Below are 22,613 nucleotides of genomic sequence, written 5' to 3' on the forward strand. Positions count from 1 at the left end.
TCTGTACATGTGACTCTCTTGGTGCTTTGTGATGTTAAATTGTACCCCATGATTTCTGAAATTTCTGGGATGCTCATGATGGCTGTTCCTAAATTTGGGGCAAGAAGGACTGAACTATGTAGCTTTTTGAGTCTGTGTTCTCTTATTCCATGTTTTAGGATAGGACCTGAACTACAAAAATGGACATGTCTGGACATACTCTTGGGCAACTGGCTCAAGGTGGCTCTGCTTGAGCAAGGGGGTTGGATAAGTTGACCTCCAGAGGTCCCTTCCAACCTTAACCATTCTGTGAAGAATCAGTTCCCTGTGTGTAATACATTTAATTAAATAGTGATATGTTTAAATGAATGCAGGCATACAAGGAATGTACTGTTGTGGAAGAGAGATAATTATATAACTATTATGAGGAAAAATTAATCACTTTTACTTTTAATTGTCATGTGTCACTGGGCTTCTAGTGATTGTTTGCTTCATGTTTTAAAGCAGTAGTATCTACAGAGATTGTGCAAACTGGTCATGTTTATTTTTTGAATGGGAAAGTGAAAAGGGATTTCATTCTTAAGGTCTATGCTGAAAATTTAAGTTCCAAAAATCATTTAATGAAAGAGCAACCTATAGAATGCATTTCCTAATGTATAGACCTGATGAGGTAAGAGGCAGCATTCAAAATGTGTGCTTTCACTCTCTTTCAGGTAATTAAGAATGGGTCCTCAACGATGCTAAGTCTACAATGGGAAGTGTCACACTTCGCTATTTCTGCTATGGGTGCCTTTTCACATCTGTGACCTGGACGCTTCTGCTCTTTGTTTATTTCAACTTCAGTGAAGAGAACCAATCCCTCAAGAATGTGCCCGTCAAGGGGCTGGAACCTCAGAGGCCATTTCCAAAAAAATTCTACCCCCGTTTTACGCGGGGGCCTGTCCATATACCTGAATTGCAACAGAAAGAGAGTAAGATAGGAAATCCTCTTGGAAATCATGTCCAGGACCCAGTTAAAGGGGAGGTAGAATTCTCTCCTGAAATGGGTAAGCAATTTTCAGTGCTTTCAGTGTGATTTTGGTGCCAAAATTATTAAAACAATAGAAGAAATGAGATAGTAAGGTTTGTTTGTTTTGTTTTTTTAAAGGATTGCAGGGAAAATTGTGTAATGAAGTAGTTTTGTTTGTTAAATGCAGGTGGTACTAGTGGCTCTCTTCATTAGGAATTACTTCAAATGTATTCTATTATGTTTAATCCAAAATACACTATTCCTAACATTCACAGCTGTGCTGTGTAAGTGCTAATGAGGACGACTGGATTATAGCAAGGTGTAGTTCTTACCTTTGGAAGGTTCAGTGTATGCTTGTTTCGTGTCTTACTCCTATGTTGATTGGGCTCAAATACAAGAACTTTTATTAGACAAAGAAAAACTCTACTCATATGCAGTAATAAAATAATAGCTTGATAACAATACACAATGAAGAGGACCCATTGATTTGGAGAATATCCTTGGAGTATGAAATCATCTACAAAAAATGTGTGTGGGACAAATTACAGTGAAAGATTTATTGAGATGACAGTGGTTAGGGCCAAATCCTGCTTACTTTGCACCAACAAAGGTCTGCGTGTTTCGTTGGAGCATATTTCATCAATGAGATGATTTGGGTTTTTCTTCCAAACTAAAATGCTTTGTATATTTAACTGCTTGTATATTTAACTGCGTGCAGCTCAGTGTCTGCTGTCATGTTCAGATATGGAAACTGAGGCATGTTGCATACTGGCCTGCAAACTTGCTTTAAGTCTGGAGGCAGATGTTGAGTGTTGTGGTATCAGTGTCTGCTGCTTTGGGAATTACGGCGTAGTACCCTTCATGGCCGGGAGTTTAATACTCATATCTGATTGAAGTCCTCTGTCGTTACTTTGGATGAATGCTGTATCACCAGCTTCAAGAATTTATAGAACTTTACCAAACTTCAGTTTCTGAGTTGGTCATTAGACCTGTGTGAGTATGTAGGAAAAATGCCAATTCATGTTGCCCTGTGGCATTACTAAATGTTTATCAATTCACTGCAAAAGGTATGAGAGCCAAGTGAGGTGAAGGCCAGTCCAGAGGTGGCTATTTCTTTCCAACTATTCAGTATGGGCCAGGAAAGAAATCGGAGCTTTTTAACTGAGAAGTCCCTTGATCTTCAAACCAAGTGACTGGTTTGGTTGGTGAAAGCCAAGAGGAATTATAGTGCCAGGATAAATTCTACATGAATCATCAGGAGACGGCTGGCGCTCTGTTAGAATTAGATCAGGTGCTGCAGGAAAGGGCTTCCTGTCTATCTAGGGTAGGGCAGTAATAAAAATGCAAAGCAAAAAAAAAAAAAGAAAAGAAAGTTGGCATACGACAGCCAAAGACAAACTGTCATCTGGTAGGACAATCTGTCTTTTATTAATCTGTGATAGCCACATAACGCTGCCGAAGTAAAGCTTAAACTGATGATTCGATTGCAAAGCCCTTATTTTCCAAGGGCTTTTATTTGCTGCTTGAACTGAAAATTTTCAAGCATTTTGCTTGCTTTTTTGGATATTGTTCTTCATAAGAATGTGCTAAAAATATTAGCACTTCCTCTTATCTGTATTTAGAAGATCAGAAAAAAGTAGGTAGTGGTTGGCTACGGATGGATTGTCGAATGAAACATTTGGTATGTGTTTCTTAACCTTGTGCTTTGTATGAAGAAAATGTTTTAAGTTGACCCAGTGGCACAATGTTACTGTGGCACTGAGTATGCAAAAATGATTGAGGTGGGTGTCTGAATTGACAAGCTGGAGACCTAGACCTTACTTTGGAAATGCATGTGTTTCAAAGGAGGACTGACTTACCCCTTTAGACTGCTGGTGCTGGAAGAGTGGCACTGCCACTGTGAACCCTGCTCCTGCGATGCAGCATATCCTCCTTGGTAGTACTCTTCCATGAACATGATAGCATCAGTCATCACAAGACACACTATGTGGGTGTATCCCACGTCTTTTGCAGATGTCACTACCCAGCACTTCCCGCTTGGTCCTGCACAAATGTCAAGGTGTCTACCCTTGAGGTGTTTGATAGTGCAGCCGCATTGCCATTGCTGTATTCAAGACTAAAAGTGACATGGTGGGAAATGCAAATAGTGGGAATGTGGATTCACAGAATTCCCTCTAGAAGATCATCTTGTACCTATGGGTAGACTTTGTTGCTGAAACACAACTGATAGGACACAGCTGTGCTCTGAAGGCCAACCAGGACTACTTGTTCAGAGCTGCGCTCTGAAGGCCAACCAGGACTACTTGTCTGAAAGGGAAGAAAGCTTAAAAACTTTTTTAATGATCTTTTCTTCTGTTCTGTTTTTTAACCATCTCATTTTCTCTGGGCTTAAGCTCAGCTGTCTTTTGCATAGCTGTTGAAAACTGGAGAACACAAGGTATGAAGAGAGGCTGAGAGGACTGGGTTTATTCTGCCTTAGAAAGAAGGCTAAGGGGTGAGATTCCATCGCTGTCAACAGCAACATAATGGGAGGCTGTAGGGAAGATAGAGGCAAGCTCTTTCTGGACATGCATGGGATTATGATAAGAAATTAAAGCAAGGAGGATATTTCTATTAGATAAGAAGAAAAGCATTTTCAGTGTGATGGTGGCCAAATACTTGAACAGGGACATGAAGAGGTGATAGAATCTCCATCCTTGGAGGGTACTGGATGCTTTCAAAACTTGACATGTTCTGAGCAATCTTATCTAGTTGGACCTGCTTTGGATTAGGCCAGATGTCCCTTCCAGCCTCATCTAGTTGGACCTGCTTTGGGCAGGGGATTAGGCCAGATGTCCCTTCCAGCCTAAATTAGACTATGATTCTATGAAACATATTATCCTGGATGTATGGGACTATGTGAATAAGGAACCCCCTTGTTAATTGTTTTCTGGAGATTTTGAACCATATAGAGGTGATGGGCAAGGTGGAAGGAGATAAATTACATGATCCTTGCTCGTTTCTTGTACTGAAATTTCAGTGAAATAGCTTCTATAGCTTGATAATAGCTGCAGAGGACATAGGCATCTTATTCTGTGCATCCAGCAGAACAGAGACAATAAAAAGTCATTGCTCTGCTACCTGAATTGTTGCAGAAGTGGGTAGCAGACACAGCTGGTGGCTACCACTTTCCTCCTCTCCCTCCTTTTTTTTTCTGTGGAAGAGTTGAGTGAAGCACCACATGGTTTAGTAGTGGACTTGGCAGTGCTAAGTTGGACCCAATGATCTCAAAGGTCTTTTCCAACCTAAACAGTTCTATGATAATATTTTGTTTCTGTTCACACTGGTGAGTATATGGCTGAGTGACAGAGAAGCCCATGGCACTGAATCACGCATGGTAGGCAAGATGGCATTGAGGATTTCAACCTTGGCCTCTAGCAGTGTACTTATTTAAACCAGCAGTTCCTGCCTCTGCTCCACTGTGCTCAGCAACAGTTGATGCTTCTGCTAAAATAATCAATAGAGGAACAGCTAGCTCTGTTGCTATTTTACTTGCTGTCAAAGTCCTCGGTGATATAAACAAGAAATTTACAGTTTTTTCAAGGCTATTTTTATGTTACTGCAGACTGGAGAAAACTGCATGAAATTGGAGCTGCTATTGTGAGGGTTTCTTTTCTGCCATTGTAAATGTATTTTCTCTCTCAAAAATCCCATTACGGACTCTTCATCTGTATGGGTAGATGCTGATGCATTCTGTGCCAAAGTCTTGTTGCTTGTTTGATACTGTTTTTTAGGTGGGGTGAAGAATTAGAGGCCATTTAAGTGAAGGGAGTGTCTGGTAAGGCAATAAATAGAATGGAGCCATCAGTCTTTGGAGAATTATTTCATTTTATTATAGCTGCAAGGGCTACTCATAAGTACTACCTATTTGTGAGGGGTAACATAGCTGTGCAAAAATACACTTTACAAAATCAAGAGGGATTTTTGATGAACATAATGGGTGTTAGGGGAGGTTAAAGCATACGTTTCAATCCTTGATTGTTTCCAAAAGATATTTTTGAGCCTTTTAACTGATCTTGTCATGTTTTTTTGCAGGAATGATTTTTAATGAAGAAGATCAGGAAGTCAGAGACTTGGGCTATCAGAAGCATGCTTTCAATATGCTTATCAGTAATCGGCTGGGATACCACAGGGAGGTGCCTGATACAAGAGATACAAAGTATGTAATAATTTTTGGAGAGAACATGGTATAATTTCATGTGCTCAAGGACTTCTTACATTATACCTGATGTCGTATTTAACATTTTTGGTATTACATTTCTGTTAGATACTCTTTCAGCCTCCTGTGTTGATGAAGGCAGATTTTCAGCTATTTAAACAGGAGTGCTTGAGGTCAGGATTTGTATTTTTTGGTCTCTGCTGTCTTTTTTGACTGAATGTAGTTTCTGGAGATAAAATTTTTGCAAGCTGGAAAAGTTATGTCATAGGTAAAGCCCCACAGGAACCAGGCTCCAGGAAAAAACACAGACTGCTACTCCCTGAAAGCAAAGGTCTCTTTTCCAGATCCTTAATTCACTTTAAGAATGCTTAATGAAGAACCAGATTGGATATATACTTATTCAAACTTTTATCATATTAATTTAATTTCTGTGAGTAGTAGGATTGGCAGACAGCTATTTTGATAGAAACGAGATCCCCAAAATAATACTTTAAGTAAAAGTCAATGGGGAAAAGACCTAGGAATCAAACTTTCTTTCCAGCGATACTAAGATTACACATCCTATGTCTCTTTTATCTTGCTAGCTGTGTACTCAGTTACTTAACGCATGCTATAACATTTTTATTTTTTAAAGCTTCACTTTAAGATACTCAGTACTGTACCACAAGAGATGATATAATTCTGTTTGGTACCTTTGAAAGTTAACTCAGTGCCCAAGTTAATGAGAGACTTTCAACTCGTACTATTTCACATTTGTTGTAAGCCTACAGAGGAGAAGACAGAAGAACGACTGATGACAAAGGCTCTCTATTTCTTAGTTAAAGTCCTTGCTTGGTATCTGGATTGCACCACTCTGAATACTTTCTATTAAAAGCAGATTTTTTTTCCTATAATCTGTCTGATGCATGTGGGGGAGGAAACCACCACTGTAAAAACAACAAAAAAACTCAAGATTGAATTGAAAAATAAATAGCGCTGCATCTGTTTTTCTAGTGGTTTCTCTGGTGTGGGTAAATGTAATGAATCGTACTTGCTGTAATGTCTCTCCCAAGAGCTAAGTTCATTCCAAGTCAATGAAGAGTTTTCTTGTATACTTCTGAGGTTTCATTTGTAGTTTCTTATTTTTATTGGATTCCATCATGCCTGGCATCTTCAAATGGCATTAATCTGTGATAACGTGCTGTGTTAGAAGTAGGGACAAAATTTGCTTTGAGTGGGACTCAGCTTGCAGATTAAGATGTTTAAATTTAGATAGCTGCATGTTAGTCAGTTGTCTCTGCTTTTATTATAATTAGCAGAGAACCATTCAATACAGTTAATGGAGCATACAAAACTCTTCAGCTGACAAAATGCACTTGTCAGCCTTTGGGTGATCTGAATGCTATCTGGACTCCAGCGACAGCAGTGACTAGACTTAAGCATCTTAATCTGCAGGCTGAATCCCAACCTCTGTCCTCTGAACAGGTATTTAGCACCATTGGAGGTATTCTGGGATATTCAACCTCCTCTCCAGCTGCTGGCCAATAAAGTTGTGGGTTTTCTGTAGGCCTTATGTCATATTTGCCATTTCTCTACATGTCTGAGCTACCCAAGGGTACTAGACAGTATTTTGACAGCTGAAACAAGCCCTTAGTGTTTTCTCTTGTTTATGTCTTAAGGATCTGTCATTCTCACTCCCACCTCAATCCATCATATCCTCTGTTTTCTAACAAGTAGCAATGTTAATTTTAAGCCTGTATTATGTGGAGAGTAACTTACTATGCTGAGCCCTACTATAGAAGTTATTTGCCTGGGCTCTTTATGTTCAAATTAGGCTTTCTTCCTACACACTTAACGTTTGCTTGTTATTTATGATGTTTCGGTAGTGACCTAGCCCTATGGAAATCCCACTGAAAATAAAGTGATTTTTATATCAGAATATCTACTCTATTTCTGTTTGTAGGTGTAGAGAGAAGTCCTACCCTTCTGATCTGCCATCTGCCAGTGTTATTATCTGTTTCTATAACGAAGCACTTTCTGCCCTGCTTCGCACAGTACATAGTGTCCTGGATCGCACTCCTGCACACCTTCTTCATGAAATTATTTTGGTGGATGACAACAGTGAATTGGGTGAGAGAACCTTTTAGTACTATTTTGTTTGGTGCTTACACTTCTTCACCTTCCTATCTCTTCCTGTGCTTTGTTGACTGGTCAAAATAAAAATGTGGAGGCTACCATGCAAAACCAGTTTGTACTGCAGTCCATCTCCAAAAAGTGCCAGCCAGTAGAGACATGTGATATTCGGAGAAGCCCAAGATGACATCCCCCTGGACACTGGTGTCATTTTACTCATGAGCTTTGTATTGTACTGACTTTAACATTCAAAAACAGGTTTCAAAGCTAATAATGAGGAGTATTTATTTGCAGAGGGGGTGATTAAGCAGTTTTTGTTATAGTTGAGATGTTTTTAACAGTACCTTGCTTGGGCTGCTCTGGTGCTCAGAGCAGATTACACACTGATCTTTCCGTAAACTTTGTGGGCCAATACTAACTGTGAATGCATCTGAGAAGAATTGAATGCACGTAGCCTCAGCTGCGGTCTCGCAAGTAAGTTGATGTGGCACTATGGAAACAGCGCGTCAGGTTTTTTTTGTACTTGCTCAGCATTTCAGAGCGGTGGCGTGCTGGGATCAGAGTTCAGCCTTTGCTGGGAGGGCTCTGCGTGGTTCTCGCACAGCCTCTTGTGGCCACCCTAGGACTAGCTGTCCTTGGCTCTTGGTGGAGCAGCCTCTGCTCCCTCAGTGTGGGAGGGGCAGGCCTTGCAGAATTGCTTTACTGTTGTTGAAAGATTGAAGCTTTGGCGTTTTTCTCTCGAATGATGGACAAGGCAAAGACAGATACGCAATTCAAGCGTTTTGGCACTTCAAAGATGAAATGCCTATTGAGGAATAAGTTAGTGTAGCAGTACTTGTAAGCAGGACTGTGCAAGTTCCCTGCTTGCCTCTGTACAAGTCCACAACTTTTTGCATTTTTAAAATGATTTTTAGATTATTTTTTTTTAGTACATATAATTAGCTCCCTTGGTCTCATCGTTTGGTTTCTGGGTTAAGGTCTCACTTGCACTAAGAGACTTATTAGAAATGTATAATGTAGAATGAAATTCTCTTGTTATGTAGTGAGTTCATTTCTCTGAGGTCAGATCAAATGTTAGGATACAGGAGAGAACAAAGATCAAACACTCTGTCCTTTGCTGATAATGTGTAATATTTAAAAGCTTGGTTTGTGTTTTGGAAGCAACATGCATTCTTTGCTACAAAGTCTCATGTGCAATTTGTTGTTTTAAAATTTCGTAACCTTTGTATTCAGATCTAAGCTTAATTCAAAACTCAGTTTTTTGAATACAGTAAGGCATTTGGTTGATTAATGCCTGTGTTCAGGCAGTAATACCATCACTCTTCTGGTCTGTTGCTTATTTGAAGGCCAAATTAGGTACAAAACATTCAAGTAGCTGCTTCTGCCTTTCTGACTTAAAATGAACATGTTTTGAAGCCAAAGATGGGAGGAGATATTGTTTATACAGAGAATTACTGCTCTCGATGATGATAGTACTACTGATGTTGGCATTGCTGCTTAATTTTAACGGCTGGAATTTTACAGCTGAAGAAAAGCAAAGCTGTTTTAGTGACTGAGGAAATGAACAAAGACTTTGGCTGTGCCATGGATCTCACGTGAGCTTGGCCAAATTGCTTAATCTCTATGCCTCTGACTTTTTATTTTTTTAAGTTAATTTGCCCTACATTACATACTTCCTGAAATGGTATCTTAGATGAAATTCTGCTTATTTCTTTACCTTTAAGTATAGGAACCCTGCTGCACGTCAGTGCTGTTGTGCAAAGTTTGGGTCTTTGCATCTAGTTTTGCCTCAAAAAGCTTCTTACGCTCAATCATCAACAGGCTTACTAGCTAAGCAGGCATTTCCATGGTTCAGCTGAGCCTGCTGTTATATTTTTCTTTCCCTTTGCTCCAAAGCAGGATTCCTTTTTCTAGTACAACCTCTTTCTCCCTGATTTAGACTTTACCTGTTACAGAAGAGCCTACAGGATACGGTGAAGGTTGTTACTGGAGGCATTCTTCTACACAGAAGAAGAGATTGAAAACCAGAAAAGCAGCAAATTATCTACAACTCAGTACTTTGATATAATAAGACCTCTGACTCCAGCCTGGACTTCTCTTGTTTGGAGGAGCCTTTGTTACAAAGATATGGAGCAAGATAATAACTAAAGTAATTTTTGGAGACTGTCTACTGGCTAAAAGGGAGCGATTCTCTTCTTGGAGCAAAATTTCTCAGGCAGGCTGTGTTGAAGCAATTTTTTGGGTTATGTCGGAAGAAATTAGTCTTCCCAGTGGGCATGAAGCTGACACACAAACCCATCAACAACAAAAACCCCAAAAGGTGTCTGAGACTAAACTGCCTATTGAGAATAGTCTGTGATATGTTCAGTCCCAGGCAGTGGCTGGACACAGTTTCCAGCAGAATGCTGTTTTGTCCAGGTCAAAACTGTACTCTGAGAGCATGTTAGCCATTGGGTGCTACTGGCTCTTACATTGTGCTGTTCAAGCCCATGTTGTGGGCCTTGTTTAGCTACCACTACAGACATAACCTTTTTTTCTTCCTTCTGCTTGTTTTCAGAAGATTGCACATGCAAAACTATTTCCTCTTGTATTTTATGTCCTTTCATGCAGCCTTATCTGCTGTTAAGTGCTGAGTTTGATAACTGACATTTTCTGCTTTGTGCTAGCCCTTTTTTTTCCTTTTGCAGCTGTACGCTATCTTTCCCTTGTTATGATACGTCAGGTCAAAAATGATTCAAACACTAGTTGATTTTAGATTTGCAAATCCTTCTGTACTGCTTCTTTGGGTATCTCATTTGGGTAGCATCCTAGAGACGACTATTTCATCAACTTTCTAGGAGACTTTCTCCAAAAAAATTCTTCCTGTTGTCTCTGGCATATGATGTTATGTTCAAGACCGGGGAGAGAATTCCTGTGACTCAATTGAATCCAGCCTGTGTCTCTCCAGAGACTTTTCTTTGTCCTAGAATATTCTCTAGCACCATATTTGCTTTGTGGTGCTTTCTCATTCTTGATCCATGATGCCGCCTTGCAGTGCAAAGGCTGAGATCTTAACATTTGGAGTTCCCAGAAGGGAATCTCCTTTTCAGTCTTTCTGCCTGAAAGTTCTTGTACTCCCTGAAGGTTACAACTCTGGCTTCCACATATATTCCTTTGGCATTTAATCTTGTTAACGGCAACTTTGATGTTTGAACTGACATTCATCAGAATAATAATATTTATTCCAGCATATCCTCTGTTGAAGGTCTGCCTGCCTCTCTATATAAAGGTTCTCTGAAGTCTCAGCTGGCTTTTTGCTTTTCTTCCTCATTTTACATTCCTCTTTATTTCTCCATAAGCTTATTAGCTTATGTTTTTCCGTTACTTCAGTCTTCACGTGTCCATCTTCTCTTCACTGGTAAAACCTGGCTGCCCACTTTAATGTTAGAAACCACTGTCCTTGGGGACAGTGTTTTTACTCTTACAATCCTCACTGATGTTAAGTTACAGTAGTGCTTATAGACTTCAACAAACTTCGCTCTCCTTCAAAAGCACGTGTTTGCCAGGAGTGTCTTTGATCCTTTTGGATTTTGGAAAAGCAACCACCTGAGACTGAGTTGTCATTCCTTGTATCTGCTATTGTATCAGCTAACCAGGTGCAGATAATGAAAGGTGTCTTCACACTTCTTAAAAGTGTCAGTGTTTGTTTTAGTGTATGGAACACAGTAATACAAATCAATTGCCTGTGTGAAAGGGTTTTCATTACTTCTGCTGCAAATGACAGTCACCATTAGAAGAATTTAGAGAGAGAGATGCTATTTCTTTGTATAGTGCTTTTTATTTTGATATTTCCTTTTTTCTTTAGCAGCAGTAATTCCTTTTAGAGTCTAGTAGTTCCTGTTAACTTGAGTCATATTGTACTAAAGGCTTTGAAAACAGAACAAAAAGATGACAATCCAGTCTGTATTCAGGATACCAAGGCTAAGTATAAAATCTGAGACAGCAGCAGCGCATAAAAAGTTGGTTGAGAAAATGTAAGGAAGTGCTTATCAGCAGGGATGTGCCCTGTGGAAGGCCCAGTCGTGTGGTCCATCACCCTTTTCAATGCTGGGTATGTACCTGCTTTGTCCATGTGGGTTTCCACAATGCAGCAGGAAAAAGTGGAGCAATTAATAGGAAAATGTGAGAATAAAACAACAAAAAAAGGCCACAGGAGTTGAAGGGCAGGTGGAGGATGTGGATCTTTTTGATACTTTCAGTTTAAAGCTGTGCTGTATCAGGGTAGATTCTGATCAAGTTTTTGGCCGGTTTTGAGCTTAACATCTTGGGACTTAAAGCTTTCACAATTTCCATCCTGTTGTTGAACTTGTGTTTTCCTTTTCTCAGATGACTTGAAGAAAGACTTGGGCGAATATGTTAAAACTCAGCTTCCAAAAACCACAAAATTGGTAAGAAATGAGAAGCGGGAAGGCTTGATTCGAGGAAGGATGATTGGAGCCTCTCATGCCACAGGTATACTTTCTTGTTTCTGTTTTCCTTGCATACTTTGACTGTATGTTAATTGAGTGATTTCTCTTTCTGTAGTGCAGCTCTTTCAGATATTGAATGTTTGACCTGTGATTGCTTTAGCCCACTTTGGGGGCTTTGCGTGTCATGCCATGTTCTAAGCTATACAATTTAGCACAGGAAAAGAAAGATTAAGAATAGTGCTGTCTTAGGTGAAAGACATTTTAGCAATTGTTTCAGTGACTTTGAAATGAGTTAATTGCATTGATCTTTGGCTGTTATATTAAGCTATGTCACAAAAGCTACACAAAGTGTCTTCAGTGATACCTGTGTAACGGCAATTGGAGACCTCGGCTAAAATTACCTGTGTATTTAAATGTTTGCATCGTGCAGTTGACCATGGTCTTTATAAAGCTTTCTCTCGTGTTTCCTCATAGCTTTACTGAATTGGTCCTCACTTGAGGTTTTTCTGTTCTCAGTGAGAAGGAAGCAAGGAGGACTTGGTACTTGCTTATATGTAAATATAGAGCAGTTGTAATAAATTCACTGTTTTTATAGTTTGTAATTAACTTCAGGAAATCTATGCTGTGTAAGAGGGGGAGATGTTTTTTTCAAGTCACCCAAACAATGACTTGGCAAATTTGGAGCCAAATTTGAGTGTCTCTTAAACCTTGTCTGAAATGTTGATTTGTATTTTTTTTCTTCCTATGGAAGTTTGCTTTTGATAAAATAAGTTCATTTTTTAAAATGGGTCAGTGAAATAGTAAAACAAAACCAGTATTTGATAAAATCTAGTGAGGCAATGCAGAATTTTCCCTATTCCTGAGGCAACATTCTTTCAGGGCAGGAACATCCATGTTTCATGTGAAAACTGTTGCTCTAAAATGGCAATCTGCTTCCTTATTAAGGTAAACTCTAATCTGGTTTCTCATTTACCAATCTAATTGTAATGTTTCTCTTACAAGCTTTTCTGTTGTTGCAGTGAGCATTAATTGGGTTAAACAATATTTGGTGCTTTATGTAAACTGTGTGCCTTTTAACATATTTTTCCCAGTTAAAAAATGTCTGAGAAAGTATGCACGGCTTTCTCAAATAATTTTGAGTGGCAGATAAAGTCTCTTAGTTGGTGTTTAGTCATTAGCATTGTAATGGCATAACCGAGAGAGAAAACTGTGCTTGCACTTTCCAAGCTGTGCTGGGATTCTTTGAGTTAGTACAATTTTAAGTAATTTTATTGATTTTCTTTTTTTTTTTTTTCTGAACTGATGGAGTCTTTTTCTCCTCAGTCAAATACTGTCTGTTAATGGGTGACTCATTATATTTGTATGTTTTGAAGTTGTTTTCTTGAAAGTTCTTCTCTTCCACATTATTTTAGTGTGACATAATTTTTTTTGTGGTGCCATAGAAGTTCAGGTCACTTTAGACAAACTGAGTCTGAAGGTGTCTCATGGCTCAAACTGTACACTCTGACCATGGCAGATAATCCCCATGTAAAATGATGGGACTGAAGTGTTGCTTGGTCTAATACTGGTGGATTTGGCTATGCCGATTTAGGGCGTTCACTCTTGGTTTAAACCGATATGAATCCACAGTCACTCTAGAGCTAATGAAATGGGAACATGCTCTATGTTACTTTATATTCAGGAACTGAAATGCTGTGGCCTGTGTCATGGCTGAATGCAGATTAATTCATCAGAATGGCTTGGTTTAAAATCCACAGATCTTAGCTGCAACGGTAACTGGATGGATGCTGAAGTGTGCTATGAAGTGAGCCCAAGGCGATTACAGTTAGTGGACAAAAAGAGCTTTGTCGTGGGGATAATTCATCCAGCCTGTTATCTGCCATCTTCAGCTATTTCTGTACTCTAACTCAGGCATGGGAGGTGCTCTGCATTAGGTTAAATGCACCTCCTGACTCTTAGAGTGCTGGTCTGATGATGATTCATTTAAAATAAGTAGCTCTGTTGAATCTGGGTAGAAAATCTGACGACTATAAAACCCTGTCAAAGAAAAGCAAATAACGGTCCACTTGAGCAATTCCTAGCTAAATGTGTGAACAGCCAGGATCCACCTTCTGCCTTTGTGACTGAACTAATCCCTGCGGATTCTCTGGCTTGTCAGTGTTGCAGAGTCCAGATGGTGTTTCCCCTCTGTTACGCAGGGTGGTGAGGATACTGCCGATACTCTGCTGCTGATGTAATTGCATATGCGTTTGTGTTTCATGTTACCATGGATCTTTGTGTTTTGTGTGCTTTGACCTCTGTAGGGCAAGTGCTGGTGTTCCTGGACAGTCACTGTGAGGTGAACGAGATGTGGTTACAACCTCTGCTAACTCCCATCAGTGAAGATCGCAGGACTGTAGTGTGCCCTGTGATTGACATAATCAGTGCTGACACGCTTGCCTACAGCTCTTCCCCAGTTGTGCGTGGAGGGTTTAACTGGGGCCTGCACTTTAAGTGGGATCTTGTTCCTTTGTCAGAACTGGAAGGACCCGAGGGAGCCACTGCTCCAATCAAGTAAGGTTCTTCCTATGTGGTGTGAAGGTCTGTGTAACATACGGGTGATCAGAAGCACTTCTTGAGCGTTATGGAGTGTATCTGGGTGTGCAGCTTTGGAAGCAGATGCCTAACCTGTCAAATACTCTACTTGTTTATTTTACTTAGAAATAGTTTTTGTTACTAATACCTATTTCAGTTTAATTTCTCACATTTAATCACGAAATAGATACATCTGTCTTCTTAGGTCAAGAAAGCATGCTTTTAGACAATGCTTGTACAACAGCAGCTTTTGCTAAAGACAAAAGTCTTAAGGAGCTTATGCTATTCTGTATTAAATCTGTCTGATAATTTCACTTTTGAGCTATGCGTTGATATTTGTTTCCAGTCTGTCGATGTGCTTGGCTTAATGATGATTTTGATAACCACCTTTGTGCTAGTAATAGCCTGCATATCCCACTAATATAAGCTCTATAAGTTCTGTGATGAAATGCTAAAGAATTGCTAGATTGGCAAAATATGCTTTTGTGGTAATAGGAAGGTAGTTTCCTAGCTGATGGGAAAGAACATCAGAGCATATGGTAATTTTCTATGTCAACATCATTTTTTTGCTTTAGATTTCATTTCTATTTTTCCTCAAACAAGCAATTATTTTGTCATAAAGCTTCCTAAATGAACACACATGGATGTGAAAGCCATCTTTAAAATATTACTTGTCTCTGTGCAATGTGGCAAAACTGTCTGTTGGAAGCCTCTCCATATTGTTCTTGTGGTCTAAATTGCTTGAGAGTCATTCTGAAACAAAAGTCTTGGTAAAACTTTACACTAGGACTTGAAAGTTACCTTCCTTAATCTTTTAGCCATAATGGCTGTCTCGCCTGTACAGAACTGGCAATATCTGGTTCCTACTGGACGTGTAACTGTTATAAAATGATGTCAGTAGACACCTTTTTTTAGTAGCAGACACGTATGGCTCAGACATGAGAATAGAAGCTGTCCCAGTTTGAATCCCTTCACGAGAAGGGCCAGTGCTGGTAGAGCAATGGTAAGAAGCTGATTGTGCTTTTTCTAGTTACAGGTATCTATCTTGGTACGGAATTCAGGTTTGTGAGATGGAGGAACTTTTTTTTTTTTAACAAACTGACTCCTTGCAGAGAATGTGGTACTTCTATAAGATTTGCAAAGTGAATCAGAAATTGGGCTGTCTCATTGCTCTTTCATTCTCTTCTCTTGGACTGTAAATGAACAGCGTTTCAGGCTGACACAAGCAGCTCTAGCACAAGGTTCTCTGCTGTGGTCTGACAGCTCTGCAGTTAGTCGTTCCACATCTACCCATCACAAGATTTGGTCTGAGAAGCCAGGAAACTTCTTAAGTTACTTAACAGTTTGACTGGCTTTCTTGAAAGCGTCACTGTGGCAGTTTCTGAAGCTAGAAGGGAAAGGACAGAATGGGAAAATGTGAATGGAGAGCCAGCACAGAAAGTCTTAAAGTCCTTCTTCTGTTAAGAACTGTTCTCAAAGTTAATCTGGGGAATGCCTGAAGGTTAGTTCTTGCTGTGTTCAACACTGTTGTTGCATTCCTTCAACTCACTTTTAGGAAAAACTCCCATGGAAAAGGTAGAGAACTTTATAGTTAATGGGAGTCTAATCATCCAGGAAGATCACATTTTCTGAGTATGAAAGGGACTTTTCCTACTTAGAGGTCTCTGCCTGCTTTGAAAAAGAAGCTAGACAATTTAACCTTTGCAAATGGCTTTCCATCAAATGGAAAGTATTAATGTTTTATGTTTGAGACCTTCATAATGAAATATTTTGGTGTCAGGGATGGAAGAATTGAGAGCAACCTTTCAACCAAGGTTTTAAATTGACAGAAACTGTAGCAGGAAGTTGTGTGAGAACAAGTAAGAAAATATAGACTTAGGTTTGGTTTCATCACAGGCTTTTATTAACAAGGATGAGAAAAGGCCTGTTCCCAGCCCATTGTATGTTCCAACTATCATATCTTGTCATATTTATGTAGTTTTTACTCTTATACTCATGTATGTGGATGCCTTAGTACAACTTTGTGATACAATAGCAATTCAGTCTAGAGACTCTTCAGTGGGGATCATATACAGATTTTTACAGAATAGAGTGCCAATTTAGTAAACATGCAGGCAAGGCAAAAAAACTGGGAAACCCTGAGGAGAACATCTATGCAAATATACAGATTGTAAATAACTTACCAATAAATTGATTGTTGCATTAATGATGAAACATCAATGCTGCTCTTGGTATTTAAATTCTGTCTATGAGCTAGAGTAGTATTTTTTTAGCAGCCTCCTGGCTTGTATCATTTAAATTTGGGCTTTGTTTCTTGATCTAATTTAATATAGGAGAGTAACGTGTGTTGGGGATTCTATTCTTTCTGCAGTCCAGTCAAGCCTGGCCTGTATAATTTGCCCCTGTAAGATGGGGAATTACACTGTTGTGTGCAAGTGTACACATTTGTAGCTGTAAGGGAAATAGCTTCTGGTAAATCACAGAATGATTAGAGCTGGAGGGGACTTTAAAGATCATCTCGTTCCAACCCCCCTTCCGTGGGCAGGGACACCTCCCCCTAGACCAGGTTGCTTAAAGCCCCATCCAACCTGGCCTTGAACACTTCCAGGGATGGGGCAGCCACAACTTCTCTGGGCAACCTGAGCCAGTGTCTCGCCACCCTGACAATAAAGAGTTGTTCTTCCTAATATCTAATCTAAATCTGCCCTGTTTTAGTTTAAAACAATTAAAGGTCTCCGTGGAGCCTTCTCTTTTCCAGGCTGAACAACCCCAACTCTCTCAGCCTGTCTTCATAGGAGAGGTGCTCCACCCCTCTGATTATCTTCGTGGCCCTCCTCTGGACATGCTCTGGCAGGTTCACGTCCTCCTTATTTTGGGGGCCCCCGAGCTGGACGCAGTACTCCAGGTGGGGTCTCATGAGAGCAGAGCAGAGGGGCAGAATCCCCTCCCTTGACCTGCTGGCCATGCTTCTTTTGGCACAGCTCAGGACGCAGTTGGCTTTCTGGGCTATGAGCGCACATTGCCTATTCACATTGAGCTTCTCATCCACCAACACCCCCAAGTCCTCCTGCTCAGGGCTGCTCTCAATCCATTCTCCTCCAGCCTGTATTTGTGTGTGAGATTGCCCTGACCAACACGCAGGACCTTGCACTTGACCTTGTTGAATTTCATGAGGTTTGCACAGTCCCACCTCTCAAGCCTGTCCAGGTCCCTCTGGATGGCATCCCTTCCCTCCAGCATGTCTACTGCTTCACACAGCTTGCTGTCATCAGGAAACTTGCTGAGAGTGCACTCAATGCCAACATCCATGTTGCCAGCAAAGACGTTAAATAGTACTCGTTCCAGCACTCACCCCTGAGGAACACCACTTGTCACTGCTCACCACTTGGCCATCGAGCTGCTGACCGCAACTCTTTGAGTGTGGCCATCCAGCTAATTCCTCATCCACTGACTAGTCCATCTGTCAAATCCATGTGTCTCCAATTTAGAGATAAGGATGTTGTGTGGGACAGTGTCAAATGCCTGGCAGAAGTCCAGGTAGATGATATCAAAAGACAGTTCGAATTGCAGGCAGCTTCTAAGTTTGACTGTAGAAAATTTGATGGACTCCAAACTTGCACAAGGTTTTACTTTTTTACTTTTTTGTGGTTTTTTTTTTTTTAGTAGAGAGACAGCCGCTCTGTTCCTCTTTCCGTGTCCTATCCCTTTTCCTCAAGTTTACTAAACAAAGGAATATGGTTTGTAGGTATTGGAATAATGGAAGATCACAAATGCCACTTACAAATCTGCTTTTGAAAATGTTTTGAGACTAGAAATGTGATCTCATGATTTCTAGTGTCTGCAGGATTTAAATTGTATTATGTAGGTCTAAATTTAAGCTCTGGGACTAGCAGATTCAGCTAAAATTACTGGCTTTTTTTTCTCTAAAGGAAAATGAACTTCTTTCAATGTTCTTTTTTAGGTCACCTACTATGGCTGGAGGCCTTTTTGCCATGGATCGTGAGTACTTTAATGAACTTGGACAGTATGATAGTGGCATGGACATCTGGGGAGGAGAAAATCTGGAAATATCTTTTCGGGTAATCTAGCTTTTATGTGTGTTGGAGTATGAACCTCGGTATCTGGCTGCTTCTCTTCCCTATGTACAGTTTCTTTAGCACTGGAATAGCTATTTGCACACAGAAGTTGGCATTTTATTCCTGGGAAGGATGCCTTCAGCGCTTAGTAACTGCCTTTAGAATAATCTTCAAGTTAAGTTTTAATGGGAAGATTAAAGAGAATTTTGAGCTCTGTAGTTAAATGTTTGTGTTTTTTTCTTTGTTTGGAGCATTTTATAATATCTATAGAGAACCATAAGAAAAGTATAATCATGCAAATTTCTGAAATGAGTTTATAAGCAATGTCTAATGAATTTCACAAGTCAGTTAAAAAGATGTGTGGCTCACAGCAACATTGGTAATAAGTAAGCTTATTGTATTTCCTTAGACATGTATGGGGCTTTTCAGACACTTCAGCCTTTTTGAGGGCCTGAAAAGGTAAATTTTTTTTGTAATTAAGAGTCTTATAGGGGAACCGGCTTGGTTGGAAAATTAATGAGAAAGTCATCATCAGGAGATTCGAATGTGATACTTCATTTGGCTTCCTATATTTTCTCATCTTCACTGAAAGAAAAACAACTTTTTGTGCTCAATGTCATGTTTACCTCTTCACTTTTGTAAAGTGGATTCATCAACAGGTTTGACAAAAGTCTACCTGAAAATGATAGGCTATCATGACAAATCTGAAAAGGGGATTAGAAAGCAAAGTTAACATAAAAAAAAAAAAACAACCCCCCAAACCAAACACAAAACCCCCAAAACTTTAGAGAAATCCGTCAAATTGGGTCATTAGAGGCATCAAGATTAGAGCTCAAAACTAATAACTGACATTTCATAAATTTGAGTGACTTTAAAGGGGTGTGTGCTGAATAAATAAAATCTTTCAAGTTTTCAGTACAGAATATAATTATTAGATATCTGAGTAGAAGCGTACGGAGTGTGAGGAAATTACTGTTTATGTGTAATACACAGTTTCAATAAAAAGGGATTTGAAAAATTGGAGTATAATCAGAGAGCTTTAGAATGTCTGGAAGCCCCATCTCCCTGGGGAGAGTTGTAAAGAAGTTTAGTCTTTATCTTATCCAGGAGGAGTTTTAAAAGTGGTTTGATTATAAACTGGTAATGTGAGAAGACTTTTCTGAGATCGGAGAACACATTAATCCAACAAAGGGCCAAAGATAATAATTTGCTGGAAGCTGAAATTTAAAAAAATAAATGGAAGTAGAGTGTAAATTAAATCTGGATCTGGGGCTCAATGGAGCTGGATTAAGACACCTAAATGTAGCATCTGAACGTGAACAGTATTTCTGAGTTACCATATACTGAACAGAAACAAACATGTAAAATAAGTGCTTATACTTAGTTGAAAAGCTCTCTAGGCTCCCTTGATGATCTTCATTATCTGTCATGGAAGTGTGGACGTGTAATTCTCATGTAGGTAAATAAATTTAGATATCTTAATTTGTAAATTGAATCCCAGCCTATATATTTCAGTGTTTTCTAGTAGGTCATTAGAGCATAAAATTTTAGAAAATTTACTTTTGTTTTGTGAAAGCCATGATGTGTTATGTGGAAAGTGTGATGATATGACAAAAATAGTCTTTTCTAACTGAAGATCTGATAATTTGACTTGTCAGAAAGCATGACATGTAGGACAATATTGCTGACACCTAATCCTGTCATAATGTATATACCTACCTGAGTATCCCTTGAAGAAGGGGAGGAGGTAGTGAGACTTGTAAGTATATGTACAATGAGGTATGTTCTGCTTTTGTATGGACAGATCTGGATGTGTGGTGGTAGACTTCTGATCATCCCCTGCTCCAGGGTGGGACACATTTTCCGTAAAAGGCGTCCCTATGGCTCACCAGGGGGACAGGACACTATGGCTCACAACTCGCTGAGGCTGGCACATGTGTGGATGGATGAATATAAGGTAAGAGGCAATTCCAGGTCATGAAATAAGGTTCTTAACTGGCTTGTTTGTCAAAGGACTGTATTACAGAGGGGTCTGTTAGCACCTCTAATGGGGTTTTCCTTCTGTAGTCTGATTTCCGATGTTAATTTTGATATGAATTCCTAAATACTGTAGGATTGTCACTTGGCTTTTGAGTGCTCAGATCTCCTCCCTGTTGCTTCTACTGCCCGCAGGAGATTCATTTTATGCCTTTTTAATGAAGGAAAAGATGATGAATGAGTTTTTGTAAGCTCTGCATTGCTTTGTGTCCAAATCAGTATTACACGGCAACCATATACTGCTATAAGCCTTCAGGTAGTTGAGATAAGGATTTTATAGGTTGGCTGTTTGGTTTCTCTTAATTAGCAGTCTGATTCTTAGTTTGTCTTGCCCTGCAACATCAGTCAGGATTGACTTCTGGATTCAGGGCAAGTGTATTCCTTCCTCATCTTCAGATCTTGGTACTGGTGCTTTTGAATGTATAATCCTAGAAATCATAGAATGGTCTGAGTTGGAAGGGCCCTTGAAGATAATTGAGTTCCACCCCCCCTGCCATAGGCAGGGACACTTCCCACTAGACCAGGTTGCTCAAAGCCCCATCCAACCTGGCCTTGAACACCTTCAGGAATGGGGCATCCGCAACTTCTCTGGGTAACCTGTGCCAGTGCCTCACCACCCTCAGAGTGAAAAATTTCTTCCTAATATTTAATCTAAACCTGCCCTCTTCCAGTTTGAATCCATTCCCCCTCATCCTATCACTATATGCCGTTGTAAAAGTCCCTCCCCAGCTTTCCTGTAGGCTGCCTTTAAGTACTGGAAGGCTGCTATAAGTTCCCCCCAGAGCCTTCTCTCCTCCAGGCTGAACAACCCCAACTCTTTCGGCCTGCCTTTACAGGAGAGGTGCTCCACCCCTCTGATCATCTTTCTGGCCCTCCTCTGGACCTGATTCTGATGTAGATCAGGTTTTTGTGAAGCCCTGACGTCTCTGATAATTGAGGACATTTTGCCTTGTGAGACCATAGGATTTTCTGTGTGGCCAGCTCCTGTAGTATCTACAATTTCTTTACAAGATGTGTTTTATTATCTTTATTTTCTTTAGAGGTTTATGTTTTAAACCCCATCCTTTATCTTGATGTTCCATCAGTTTGAGGAACCTATTAGGGGTCATTAATTTTTATCTCCATCTCCATAACGTGTTGGTAGATTTGATCTATCACTTTCCCCTTTATTGGTGTCTGGGCACAGTTGTTTTGTGATTAAAGATGGCTTTCTCTGAGGCTTGGAATTGATTCTTTGTTATAATTTCCAGCTAATACTGCTTTGTCCAGCAAGGGCTTAAACTGCTGGTTCTAGCAGTCTCTTATCGCAGATTTGTGTCCTAAACGTTTCCAGCTGTTTCTAATCTAATTCTCTGATAGTTGCCAGAGATTGTCATTGTGACAGATGTATGTATGGAAGGCAAGCCTGGAAATGTTTTTAGGTTTATATGTGTAATGCAAATATTTAGGTCCAGAATAATTTACTGAAATGATTGTATGATGAAAAGTATAAAGATAAGACTTAAAGGACCTGTTTTGCAGCAAAGAGAAAATAGCAATATTTAATAAATAAAATTGCATGATGGAAGGGAAACAGCAAAATCTTCATAACTATCAAAAGCAAAGTGTAAAAGTAGTAAGTTCATGTACACAATGGAAATACATAATGCAGAAAATGTAGGATAGTAAAATTTGAATTTTAACCAGGAATAAAAAAGTAACAGAGCTACTTTTTTTGAAGACGACCGATTTCTGATAGTGATGTCCAGTCTATCTCCAAACTTCCTCAGAGTTGTCCAACAGTCGAATGTACTTAAGGCTTCCCGTTCCTCTGCTATTAAAATAGCAGTGATACATCAAGCGCATCCAAATGCTCAAAGATCTTGATAAGGACAGATGTGTAATTTGTCTTGAGATGACACTGTCTGTCATATGAATATCAGAGATAGCAGTAGGTAATTGAAAAGTGTCAGAACCACATTATGGTAAATGAATTCCAGATGTCTACTAGAGATTAATCCAACAAAATACCATAGCTCAGTGGCCTGAAAACTGATTTCTAAATAATATCTAGTAAATGAGTTAATGTGCAAATACAATGCCTTTTCTATGAGCTCTGTAAATCTAGCTGGAATTAAAGACTTTACAAGAGGATTTTTTTCTTCTAGTTTTGGTAATAGTATTCATGCCACATTGTACGT

General features: G+C 39.6%; 1 protein-coding gene across 1 annotated transcript in view; it reads left to right on the forward strand.

Moving 5' to 3' along the window:
- Positions 1-730: 730 nt before the first annotated feature.
- Positions 731-22,613, forward strand: part of GALNT11 (polypeptide N-acetylgalactosaminyltransferase 11) — a 38,783-nt gene continuing 16,900 nt past the window's right edge. The window contains exons 1-7 of the mRNA XM_009886770.1: positions 731-1,025; positions 5,063-5,186; positions 7,129-7,295; positions 11,664-11,789; positions 14,050-14,299; positions 18,282-18,399; positions 20,201-20,353. Of these exons, the coding sequence (XP_009885072.1) occupies positions 731-1,025; positions 5,063-5,186; positions 7,129-7,295; positions 11,664-11,789; positions 14,050-14,299; positions 18,282-18,399; positions 20,201-20,353 (1,233 nt within the window). The remainder of the gene's footprint in view (positions 1,026-5,062; positions 5,187-7,128; positions 7,296-11,663; positions 11,790-14,049; positions 14,300-18,281; positions 18,400-20,200; positions 20,354-22,613) is intronic.

The sequence above is a fragment of the Charadrius vociferus genome, unplaced genomic scaffold (genome assembly GCF_000708025.1).
Source record: "Charadrius vociferus isolate BGI_N301 unplaced genomic scaffold, ASM70802v2 scaffold255, whole genome shotgun sequence".
Classification (NCBI taxonomy): Eukaryota; Metazoa; Chordata; class Aves; order Charadriiformes; family Charadriidae; genus Charadrius; species Charadrius vociferus.